This window comes from Pseudorasbora parva, chromosome 3 (assembly GCF_024679245.1).
Source record: "Pseudorasbora parva isolate DD20220531a chromosome 3, ASM2467924v1, whole genome shotgun sequence".
Taxonomy (NCBI): Eukaryota; Metazoa; Chordata; class Actinopteri; order Cypriniformes; family Gobionidae; genus Pseudorasbora; species Pseudorasbora parva.
Genome location: NC_090174.1, coordinates 60,202,708 through 60,215,295, shown reverse-complemented (window position 1 = coordinate 60,215,295; position 12,588 = coordinate 60,202,708). Strand labels below are relative to the sequence as shown.

The window sequence follows — 12,588 nt, the reverse complement described above, 5'->3', positions numbered from 1 at the left end:
TACACTTCAAAACTTCTCCTCAGAATTCTATGGTCACAGACACCATGTTCATATTTTTATAGTCTAGTGTAGCAACAGGCCTAGCCCTAAAAATGACTGGAGCAAAATATCAGACCCCACACAGGCCAGTAGAAAGAAAAAGCATTGTGGTGCATATTTGAACAGTCAAGTTATGTAACCTGGAAAGATGCATTTAGTATTGTGCCAGTAAAGACCATACACAAACCTATTAAGAGCATATTTTATTCAAATCACAAGGCACTTCCAGTTATTTTTTGGGCATAGTCCTTAACATTGATGGGGCCAACAGATGCCTTTTCCCATCGTAGATCTGAGGAACAAATGATTAGTGAGAAGTAAAGCCATGAATGACAAGAATAAGTTATCAGAGTTAGTCCATACCCGTAAGCAGCCGATCATTTCCACTTCTGACGCTACAAGTGGAGTCACAGCAGCCGCACACCTGGTCAGAGTCATCTGCGGACACCCAACTGACAAGAAACACCCTCAGGTAAGTTGATGGCAACCAGTTTACCTGTACACCCATCTAGCAGGCAACATACCCATTAGCAGAGAATGAACAAGCTTTTTGCTCAGAACTTGGGGTTGCTGCAGCCGCCTTCAAAACACATGTGATGTACACCTGCAAAGACAGTTATTAGTACACCATGGTAGAAGATCTTACAAAGAGTTGACCTACTAACACATACCAGTCCACTGTCTGCTTGCTGGAACCTGAACGCCTCTAATTGAAACCGCAGCTTATCACCTTGAGTCCGAGGCATAAAGTGAGATGTGGAGCCTGTGAGCTTGGCATCAACCAGGCACCTGTAAACCAAACCCAGTTAGAAGACCTGCAACCCTTCTGGAAGCCTGTAGACGCAAGGTAGCGCCTCTTACCCATTATTCTCAATAAAGGAGTATCTGGGGACAGAAGCGACATCAGGGACTGCAGTAGCCACGCAGCTGTCCACAAACACACGGACGGGAACATGACTGTACAAACGCACTGATGCTTCAAGATTTATCACGTCACCCAGGAAGTACTGGTTAGAAGGTCGCTCAAACAGCCAGTCATCTGCAAAGAAAGGGTCTTAGCACAGGTTCACAAGCATGCGACAAATCTGTATGGGATACACCAACCAGTCATGAGCCTCAGGGAGAAGACAAAGATGTCCTCCGCAACCTTAGTTGAGGCATATGGGATCCAAGTGGGCAATAAGGCGTCGCTGCTCACATTATGTGCTCTGTAGGAGTTAAACAAGGGTGTCATCTCATGTCCATAAAGAGTGGGATCAGCAGATCCAGCGGGTCTCAAATCATTTAATCCTCACCTTGGATAATGACACTCGATACCAACCACTGCACTACGGCTCCTGACAATAGGAACACCATTAACTGCTTGTGGGGTGTAGAAAATATTGAACGAATAGACGAGCTCATCCCCAGTCACCTAAAAAGACAAGTTAATGGAATCAATCACGGATATTTTCTGTGAGTAACACCAAAATAAAATCTTACCATTGATGTGCTGCTACATCCATGCAGTTCAGACTCAAAGATGAGCACTTGAGCAGAAGGATCCTCTCCAGTTGCAGTGCAGCCTCCCAGTGTAAAAGCAGAGGACGACAGTGGGTGTCCAGTCCCAAAGAAGTCCTTCATCACTTCCACATATACTGAATTCTCTCCACACTGAGCAGCTACACTGTTGGCAGGGACAGGACGCGGCAACTCAAAAGGAACGGCGGGTGGCTGCGGTTCCTCTGGTAGACTTGGAAAGCTCCACGTCAGTTTTGCTACTGGACCCTGCAACAGCTCTTTTGATTGAACACCCATGAAATCTTGAGATTGCTTTCCGATGTCAGTCCTGACTGGTGTCTGGAGAGGAAACTGAGCGGGGAATGTTTGTGGCGCAAACACGGGTTTACTGGAAACCACAGACATCCTGGAATCAGCCTGTTGAGAAGCTTGAGCTAATGCCCTAGGCCTAAGCTCACTTGGACTGCGATTATGGGCTGCTCTTGCTCGCCATTGTGCATCAGAAAATCCAAGAGCAAGAATAACCACCAATCCAACTCCAACCTGCCAAAACCCCATTATTGCCAAGCTTGTTTCAACAACACTTTAGGGTGCTACCATCCAAATTTATACAGATGTAAATCAGCATGGCTCCTCCTTTCTCATCAATCAATATGTCACAGGTGAAAATCATTAATTCTTCATTCCTCGGGATTGCATGAAGTACCAAATAAGAGCAGGTTATTGGTAGCTAAACCAAAAGCTATCTAAAACTCCGGTTATAAAAATACCCGTGTTCCGTGTGGACTAGGCCTCAAATAATAAAGTTGAGTATGTTGATAGTCAGGGCCCGTATTTATCATGCCTCTGAGAATTACTCACAAGAACACTGCTAAAGTCACGTTCACACCAACGCGAATAGAGCGTCTGAAGTGAATGATTTCCATGTTAAGTCAATGGAAAGGAGCGTTGACGCGTGTCTGGAGGTCCTGTGGCGAGATGGATGCGTTTGGCGCGATGGACGCGAATGACGCAAATTTGCAGCGAATTGAGCGTCTTGCGCGATGCGCACGTTTTGCGCGAGTGTTGTGTTTTGTGCATTCACGCGTTTGAAGCGAATTCGCGTCTGATGCCCAGAGTCGAAAAATCTGAACTTTGGCATCAATTTGGCGGCGAGTTAACCAATCTGGAGCCTGCTTGCTGCTGTCACGTGGTAAAGTGACGTGATCAGAAACCCTGCATAATTTAAAAATACTATATTTTTGTCACTAAAATGTAGTTTTAACGCTTCTCAGTTGATAATGTAGTTGTTTAAAGCTAAAATATATGTGGTTTATTTAAAGAGAGCTCCTATTTAAAAAAAATAAATAAATCAAAATCTTGCGTTTTTGGAGTTGTGAGATCAGCTCCAAAACTCAGCGCTCGTTAACCCCGGCGAGAGCAGCCTTTCCTCAGCCAGTCCTTCTGGCGTTTGCCGCTGGCTCGGATGTCTCTGTAGTGGTTAAACACGAGATATAATCTGTCTTGTGAACATCTAATGGGCGATCTTTGGTCCAATTAATCTATTGTTGCCTACCAAATCATTTCGACTGAGGGCAAAGGGAAGTTTCTTAACGTTATTTTTTTTTAAGGATATGCACGAAGTGAAGATATTTCCAGGTAGTGCGTTGGCCGAACCAAATTTGTGTGGCTGTTAATGCTTAATATATATATATATTTTTGAAAATGAAAAGAGGCAGAGTGGTGTTTTAGGACAGATTTCTCCTGGAACGCCTTCAACGCGCATCTATTTCGCTTCAAATGCTCGATTGCTACGCGCGTCCAAATAGCTGCAAATGGATTCAAAATGTTCACGCGTCAAACTACACGTGGTAGAAGTGATTTTAATGCTAAAGTTGCGTGTGGTGTGAACGTAGCGTAAGGCCTTTAGCCCCACTGTACCCTACGTCTAATTTTGCCCTTCATGACAACTGTGAGGGGGTGAATCTTTTTATAACTCATTCACTTACATTAAAGCCTTGAAGTTCGGCATAATTAAGGGCATGGCCACTTGGAGTGACAGGTGAATTGTTGTTTGTCTGTTAGGCCCCATTTACACTGCATGGTTCAAGTGACCCAATTACGATTTTTTTCCTCTCATGTGGCACAGATCGGATATGACATGTGAACTTGTAAGCAGTAAAAAAAACGGATGAATTCCAATATCCTCAGATCGAATTCAGGCCTCACTCATATGTGGTAATAAATCCGATATGATTCGGATGCGTGCATTAGCGTCTGCCATGTAAGCGGTCAAATCGGATATTCCCCAGTAAATGCGAGTCGTACGTCATTGAAAAAAGGACGGAGGCGAATGACGTCAACTCAGGTGGACACAAACTGCGATCCAGTGTTGCCAAGTCTGCGGTTTTCATGCAGAATTGGGCTACTTCAACACAGTTTTGATTTGCAATTGGGCAGCTTTTGTTGTGAAAACCTGGCAACCCCGTCAAGGGCTCTCCTTTTTCTCCGCATTAAGAGAGAAATGTTTTGCCAAACTAGGATGTGTGGAACAGTGCAGAGAGCAAAACATTGTGCAATCATTTTGTCTGCGTCCATTGCATATTGCGCTGTTTTACTTCCTTTCACCGATTAAGAACGTCTTGGGCTGTTTTGCCAGTGTACAGTGTAAATGCAAATATCGGATACGGGTCGCTTTTGAAAAGATGATGTAAGCGGGTCTTCAAAAAAAATCAGATATAGTCACCAAATGGGAATTGTGCCTCAAGACCTGCAATGTAAATGCAGCCTTAGTCATCACATTAGCTCCACCCACATCCTGCCTTTTTGCCCATTTTCAGTCTAAATAAAAGTTTGTTTTTTAATAGTACATTTCAAGAACCCACAGTCACTTTACAATGGAATTCAAGAGTACAATCAAAAGACAGTCAGCCTGCTCATTATAACAAAAAACTCCAGATAGACGTTATACAGTCAAAGAGAAGAATAAACAGCAACTAGTCATGTAGCATGAAAGAGGGGAGAGATCACTTGAAGGCAGTGGCAGTACAAGAAACATTTACTGCCCAGAGAAAATGAGTGAGTTTTGGGATCCATAAAGCATCTGAAGTGTTGGTGCATTAAGGATAGCCACGAGCAGCTTATTCCATAATTTTAGGGCCAGTGACACTAAGCCCTTCCTGCCATAGTAGAGCATTTAAACTTGGGTACAAGCAGATTGTCACTGCTGGACCTGAGGGTCTGGGCAGGAACATTGTTGAACTAACTCAGCAAGATTGTGGCGCAGGGCCATAAGCTTTCAGAGGAAAACTTAACAGTTTAAACTGGATGCAGCTGGCCACAGGAAGCCAGTGAAGTTGGTTGAGGATGAGTGATGGACAGATTTTATCCAGGAATGACAGCCAAGGTGGCAACAACCAGCTCAACCCTACTTTACGCGGTCTCAACTCCTTTTAGAATCCTATGGGTCAGTCATCACGGCCATTTTTCTTCTTTACAGTCTAGTGTTGCAACAGGCCTAAACCTACAAATGACTGGAGCAAAATACCAGTCCCCACACAGGCCAGTAATAAAAGCCATTTTGTGGAGCATATTTGAACAGTCAAATCATGCAACGTGGCTAGATATGTTTAGTATTGTGCCAATAAAGACAAGACACAAACCTATAAAGAGCATATTTTATTAAATTATACTGCACTTCCAGTTACTTTTTGGCCATAGTCCTTAACATTGATGGGGCCGACAGATGCCTTTTCCCATCGTAGATCTGAGAAGAAACAAAGGGTTCGTGAGAACTAAAGCCATGAAAACGACAAGAAAAAGTTAGAGTTAGTCCATACCCGTAAGCAGCCGATCACTTCCACTTCTGACGCTACAAGTGGAGTCACAGCAGCCGCACACCTGGTCAGAGTCATCTGCGGACACCCAACTGACAAGAAACACCCTCAGGTAAGTTGATGGCAACCAGTTTACCTGTACACCCATCTAGCAGGCAACATACCCATTAGCAGAGAATGAACAAGCTTTTTGCTCAAAACTTGGGGTTGCTGCAGCCGCCTTCAAAACACATGTGATGTACACCTGCAAAGACAGTTATTAGTACACCATGGTAGCAGATCATACAAAGAGTTGCACAACTAACACCGACCAGTCCACTGTCTGCTTGCTGGAACCTGAACGCCTCTAATTGAAACCGCAGCTTATCACCTTGAGTCCGAGGCATAAAGTGAGATGTGGAGCCTGTGAGCTTGGCATCAACCAGGCACCTGTAAACCAAACCCAGTTAGAAGACCTGCAACCTTACTGGAAGCCAGTATACGCGAGGTAGCGCCTCTTACCCATTATTCTCAATAAAGGAGTATCTGGGGACAGAAGCAACATCAGGGACAGCAGTAGCCACGCAGCTGTCCACAAACACACGGACGGGAACATGGCTGTACAAACGCACTGATGCTTCAAGATTTATCACGTCACCCAGGAAGTACTGGTTAGAAGGTCGCTCAAACAGCCAGTCATCTGCAAAGAAAGGGTCTTAGCACAGGTTCACAAGCATGTTACAAATGTGTTTGAGATACACCAACCAGTCATGAGCCTGAGGGAGAAGACAAAGATGTCCTCCGCAACCTTAGTTGAGGCATATGGGATCCAAGTGGGCAATAAGGCGTCGCTGCTCACATTATGTGCTCTGTAGGAGTTAAACAAGCAGTCATTTAGGGTCCATAAATGTGGGATCAGCAGATCCAGCGGGTCTCAAATCATTTAATCCTCACCTTGGATAATGACACTCGATACCAACCACTGCACTACGGCTCCTGACAATAGGAACACCATTAACTGCTTGTGGGGTGTAGATAATGTTGAACGAATAGACAAGCTCATCCCCAGTCACCTAAAAAGAAAGGTTAATGGAATCAATCACGGATATTTTCTGTGAGTAACACCAAAATAAAATCTTACCATTGATGTGCTGCTACATCCATGCAGTTCAGACTCAAAGATGAGCACTTGAGCAGAAGGATCCTCTCCAGTTGCAGTGCAGCCTCCCAGTGTAAAAGCAGAGGATGACAGTGGGTGTCCAGTCCCAAAGAAGTCCTTCATCACTTCCACATATACTGAATTCTCTCCACACTGAGCAGCTACACTGTTGGCAGGGACAGGACGCGGCAACTCAAAAGGAACGGCGGGTGGCTGCGGTTCTTCTGGGAGACTTGGAAAGCTCCACGTCAGTTTTGCCACTGGACCCTGCAACAGCTCTTTTGATTGAACGCCCATGAAATCTTGAGATTGCTTTCCAAAGTCAGTCCTGACTGGTGTCTGGTGAGGAAACTGAGCAGGGAATGTTTGTGGCGCAAACACAGGTTTACTGGAAACCACAGACATCCTGGAATCAGCCTGTTGAGAAGCTTGAGCTAATGCCCTAGGCCTAAAGATACTTGGACTGCGATTATGTGTTGCTCTTGCACTCCATTGTGCGTCAGAAAATCCAAGAGCAAGAATCAACACCACTCCAACCTGCCAAAACCCCATTATTGCCAAGCTTGTTTCAACAACACTTTAGAGTGCTACCATCATTTTTTATACAGATGTAAATCAGCATGGCTCCACCTTGCTCATGACAAGCATAATTTTTCTCTGCACCTGCCAATTTACTCAATCAATATGTCACAGGTGAAAATCATTCATTCGGCATTACTGAGGATAAAATGAAGTACCAAATAAGGGCAGGTTAGTAACTAAGGCCCCGTCCACACGAAGTCAGAGTTTTTCGTATCTGATCTTTTTTTCCCCTCGTTTCAAGAAATATCTGCGTTAAAAGCTATGAAAACAACTCAAAACGATGTAGTATGTATGCCAGGCCAGTGTGTGGCACTGTAATTCTCCCAAAGAAATACACTAAAAATGGAGAAGAAGAGTTATGGCTAAACGGGGTAAAGCAATGGTTGGAAGTGAGGCACAATCTCACAATAAAATAACAATAAATACATTTGCTACTTAACAGATGTGATTTATTAACGCCTACCCCGACCCTAAACATACCCTCACAACAATGCAAATACGGTAATTAAAATGACGCAATATTGATGTACGAATGCCCAGTGCCTGTAGTTGTATCCCTTAACTCTTTCACTGTGCTGGATGTAGTGTGATGACATCACCGTTTTGCAAAATATACGGATTGGCTTTACACACGAAAGCAGAAGAGTGTCGTTTTCAGATTTATCCACTTTGGGACCCGGTTTCAAAAAATATCGGATTCATGCTTCCAAAACGCCGGATCGGTGTGGACGAAACGCTGATACGGTACAAAATGTATACGTATACAGCTAAATATGTCTCCGTGTGGACGGGTCCTAAACCAAATGATTTCTTATTTTCATCAAAATAACAGATTTAGGCCCTGTGTACACGATGGGAAAACGCAGATATTTCCCTGCATTTTGACCTGTAATTTACACGAAAACGCAGTTTTTATCCCAGAAAATGATTATTTATAAAACTCCAGCCAAAGTGGAGATTTCTGAAAACGGCGGTTATGTATTGCCGTGTGAACTGGGAGAAACGGGGTTTTAGGTTCTCAAACGTCACATTATGCGCCAGAAAATGCTCACGTCATGTGAGCGCCGTATGCTTAGAGTTTGTTTGATCATGCATGCTGTTAAGGTGGTACTCATTTTTACTTTTGTGCAAATGCTTTTAACTCCACTTCACTGTCTGTCCACACAAACGAACCTCGCGTCATGTCTGTTGTTTTGAAAGGAACAGGAAGTCGCCTGTTCTATTCGTTGTTGTCGATTTTGAGGATTCTGATATTGGCTTGCATGGCTTTATCCTTCTCCCTACACTGACGCCCATTGGTTTGTGTCTTAATTACACATTTTAAACCTTCTGCTTTTAACTGACCTAATGTTACCTATAGCCTAGATTTTATGATGCAGCCTAATCAGCCACCATGGATTCCAAAAGAAAACCGAACTGGCGGAAGAAGTGATCGCTACTGCTTGCTGAATTAGTCAAACAGTGGAAACTTGTTATAAAAGACAAGTTTAGCTTAACATTATCACTAAAAAAGAAGCCTGCCCTATCCAAATGATACCATTTGATTAACTGCTCATCGTAAAACATTCTTCCTCTCCTCAAAGAGTCGCACACGTCTCAGCCTCCTCGGTGCCATCACAACCCCCTGCTGGCAACTCCTGTCCACTTGAGACCTCTCGAGCAGTCTTAAATAACGGAGTAAGAGCAAATTGTAGCTTTTAGAAATTTGATAACTTGCTCTAAGTTTGAAAGAAGTCATTTTAATGAATTAGCACTTAAGACTTGAGAAGCTTGATAAATACAGGCCCAGTTGATGAAATGCAGTTTAAGTCACGGTGTTGTTGCTGCTCAGCTTGAATCCCCAGAAATATAGAAGCAAAGGGTATCCACCAAGCATCAGAAAAGAGCTGATGCCATTAGAATGCATTTTAATGTTGCGACCAAGCCGCAACCTCCCCAAGTTTCTCTTGAATCCAATACAGAAGTGACTTAAACTGCACTTCAGTTAACCGGCAGCTGGGAACAGAATCTCAGAGCCCCATGTTGAAGTGCACAACTTCAGAGCGTGGAACAAATTGACACTCTCTATAGCCATGCCTAATTTTGCCCTTTATTACAACTGTGAGGGGTTTAATCTTTTTACATTGAAGCCGTGCATAATCGAGGGTATGGCCCCTTTAAGTGACAGGTGTAGTGTCACTTGTCATCACATCAGCTCCACAAACAGCTCACCTCTTTGCCCATGTTCAGTTGTCGGGAAATGACAGCCAAAAATTGCAATGGCCAGCGAGACCCTACTTTACACTTCAAAACTTCTCCTCAGAATTCTATGGTCACAGACACCATGTTCATATTTTTATAGTCTAGTGTAGCAACAGGCCTAGCCCTAAAAATGACTGGAGCAAAATATCAGACCCCACACAGGCCAGTAGAAAGAAAAAGCATTGTGGTGCATATTTGAACAGTCAAGTTATGTAACCTGGAAAGATGCATTTAGTATTGTGCCAGTAAAGACCATACACAAACCTATTAAGAGCATATTTTATTCAAATCACAAGGCACTTCCAGTTATTTTTTGGGCATAGTCCTTAACATTGATGGGGCCAACAGATGCCTTTTCCCATCGTAGATCTGAGGAACAAATGATTAGTGAGAAGTAAAGCCATGAATGACAAGAATAAGTTATCAGAGTTAGTCCATACCCGTAAGCAGCCGATCATTTCCACTTCTGACGCTACAAGTGGAGTCACAGCAGCCGCACACCTGGTCAGAGTCATCTGCGGACACCCAACTGACAAGAAACACCCTCAGGTAAGTTGATGGCAACCAGTTTACCTGTACACCCATCTAGCAGGCAACATACCCATTAGCAGAGAATGAACAAGCTTTTTGCTCAGAACTTGGGGTTGCTGCAGCCGCCTTCAAAACACATGTGATGTACACCTGCAAAGACAGTTATTAGTACACCATGGTAGAAGATCTTACAAAGAGTTGACCTACTAACACATACCAGTCCACTGTCTGCTTGCTGGAACCTGAACGCCTCTAATTGAAACCGCAGCTTATCACCTTGAGTCCGAGGCATAAAGTGAGATGTGGAGCCTGTGAGCTTGGCATCAACCAGGCACCTGTAAACCAAACCCAGTTAGAAGACCTGCAACCCTTCTGGAAGCCAGTATACGCGAGGTAGCGCCTCTTACCCATTATTCTCAATAAAGGAGTATCTGGGGACAGAAGCGACATCAGGGACTGCAGTAGCCACGCAGCTGTCCACAAACACACGGACGGGAACATGACTGTACAAACGCACTGATGCTTCAAGATTTATCACGTCACCCAGGAAGTACTGGTTAGAAGGTCGCTCAAACAGCCAGTCATCTGCAAAGAAAGGGTCTTAGCACAGGTTCACAAGCATGCGACAAATCTGTATGGGATACACCAACCAGTCATGAGCCTCAGGGAGAAGACAAAGATGTCCTCCGCAACCTTAGTTGAGGCATATGGGATCCAAGTGGGCAATAAGGCGTCGCTGCTCACATTATGTGCTCTGTAGGAGTTAAACAAGGGTGTCATCTCATGTCCATAAAGAGTGGGATCAGCAGATCCAGCGGGTCTCAAATCATTTAATCCTCACCTTGGATAATGACACTCGATACCAACCACTGCACTACGGCTCCTGACAATAGGAACACCATTAACTGCTTGTGGGGTGTAGAAAATATTGAACGAATAGACGAGCTCATCCCCAGTCACCTAAAAAGACAAGTTAATGGAATCAATCACGGATATTTTCTGTGAGTAACACCAAAATAAAATCTTACCATTGATGTGCTGCTACATCCATGCAGTTCAGACTCAAAGATGAGCACTTGAGCAGAAGGATCCTCTCCAGTTGCAGTGCAGCCTCCCAGTGTAAAAGCAGAGGACGACAGTGGGTGTCCAGTCCCAAAGAAGTCCTTCATCACTTCCACATATACTGAATTCTCTCCACACTGAGCAGCTACACTGTTGGCAGGGACAGGACGCGGCAACTCAAAAGGAACGGCGGGTGGCTGCGGTTCCTCTGGTAGACTTGGAAAGCTCCACGTCAGTTTTGCTACTGGACCCTGCAACAGCTCTTTTGATTGAACACCCATGAAATCTTGAGATTGCTTTCCGATGTCAGTCCTGACTGGTGTCTGGAGAGGAAACTGAGCGGGGAATGTTTGTGGCGCAAACACGGGTTTACTGGAAACCACAGACATCCTGGAATCAGCCTGTTGAGAAGCTTGAGCTAATGCCCTAGGCCTAAGCTCACTTGGACTGCGATTATGGGCTGCTCTTGCTCGCCATTGTGCATCAGAAAATCCAAGAGCAAGAATAACCACCAATCCAACTCCAACCTGCCAAAACCCCATTATTGCCAAGCTTGTTTCAACAACACTTTAGGGTGCTACCATCCAAATTTATACAGATGTAAATCAGCATGGCTCCTCCTTTCTCATCAATCAATATGTCACAGGTGAAAATCATTAATTCTTCATTCCTCGGGATTGCATGAAGTACCAAATAAGAGCAGGTTATTGGTAGCTAAACCAAAAGCTATCTAAAACTCCGGTTATAAAAATACCCGTGTTCCGTGTGGACTAGGCCTCAAATAATAAAGTTGAGTATGTTGATAGTCAGGGCCCGTATTTATCATGCCTCTGAGAATTACTCACAAGAACACTGCTAAAGTCACGTTCACACCAACGCGAATAGAGCGTCTGAAGTGAATGATTTCCATGTTAAGTCAATGGAAAGGAGCGTTGACGCGTGTCTGGAGGTCCTGTGGCGAGATGGATGCGTTTGGCGCGATGGACGCGAATGACGCAAATTTGCAGCGAATTGAGCGTCTTGCGCGATGCGCACGTTTTGCGCGAGTGTTGTGTTTTGTGCATTCACGCGTTTGAAGCGAATTCGCGTCTGATGCCCAGAGTCGAAAAATCTGAACTTTGGCATCAATTTGGCGGCGAGTTAACCAATCTGGAGCCTGCTTGCTGCTGTCACGTGGTAAAGTGACGTGATCAGAAACCCTGCATAATTTAAAAATACTATATTTTTGTCACTAAAATGTAGTTTTAACGCTTCTCAGTTGATAATGTAGTTGTTTAAAGCTAAAATATATGTGGTTTATTTAAAGAGAGCTCCTATTTAAAAAAAATAAATAAATCAAAATCTTGCGTTTTTGGAGTTGTGAGATCAGCTCCAAAACTCAGCGCTCGTTAACCCCGGCGAGAGCAGCCTTTCCTCAGCCAGTCCTTCTGGCGTTTGCCGCTGGCTCGGATGTCTCTGTAGTGGTTAAACACGAGATATAATCTGTCTTGTGAACATCTAATGGGCGATCTTTGGTCCAATTAATCTATTGTTGCCTACCAAATCATTTCGACTGAGGGCAAAGGGAAGTTTCTTAACGTTATTTTTTTTTAAGGATATGCACGAAGTGAAGATATTTCCAGGTAGTGCGTTGGCCGAACCAAATTTGTGTGGCTGTTAATGCTTAATATATATATATAT

General features: G+C 44.1%; 3 protein-coding genes across 3 annotated transcripts; all 3 read right to left on the bottom strand.

Moving 5' to 3' along the window:
- Nucleotides 1-227: 227 nt before the first annotated feature.
- On the bottom strand, nt 228-2,130 carry LOC137072107 (zona pellucida sperm-binding protein 3-like). Its single transcript, XM_067440324.1, has 8 exons — nt 1,522-2,130; nt 1,335-1,453; nt 1,144-1,247; nt 901-1,078; nt 711-828; nt 564-643; nt 403-491; nt 228-331 (listed from the first exon to the last, which is right to left on the bottom strand). Exons 1-8 carry the CDS (start codon nt 2,095-2,097, stop codon nt 252-254), a joined length of 1,344 nt encoding a protein of 447 aa, XP_067296425.1. The 5' UTR covers nt 2,098-2,130; the 3' UTR covers nt 228-251.
- A 3,051-nt stretch (nt 2,131-5,181) lies between these two features.
- Nucleotides 5,182-7,091, bottom strand: LOC137072106 (zona pellucida sperm-binding protein 3-like). Its single transcript, XM_067440323.1, has 8 exons — nt 6,475-7,091; nt 6,288-6,406; nt 6,099-6,202; nt 5,856-6,033; nt 5,666-5,783; nt 5,519-5,598; nt 5,358-5,446; nt 5,182-5,284 (listed from the first exon to the last, which is right to left on the bottom strand). The coding sequence occupies exons 1-8, from the start codon at nt 7,042-7,044 to the stop codon at nt 5,205-5,207; spliced, it is 1,338 nt and encodes a 445-aa protein (XP_067296424.1). The 5' UTR covers nt 7,045-7,091; the 3' UTR covers nt 5,182-5,204.
- A 2,489-nt stretch (nt 7,092-9,580) lies between these two features.
- On the bottom strand, nt 9,581-11,483 carry LOC137072105 (zona pellucida sperm-binding protein 3-like). The gene is made up of 8 exons (XM_067440322.1): nt 10,875-11,483; nt 10,688-10,806; nt 10,497-10,600; nt 10,254-10,431; nt 10,064-10,181; nt 9,917-9,996; nt 9,756-9,844; nt 9,581-9,684 (listed from the first exon to the last, which is right to left on the bottom strand). Exons 1-8 carry the CDS (start codon nt 11,448-11,450, stop codon nt 9,605-9,607), a joined length of 1,344 nt encoding a protein of 447 aa, XP_067296423.1. The 5' UTR covers nt 11,451-11,483; the 3' UTR covers nt 9,581-9,604.
- Between the last annotated feature and the right edge of the window lie 1,105 nt (nt 11,484-12,588).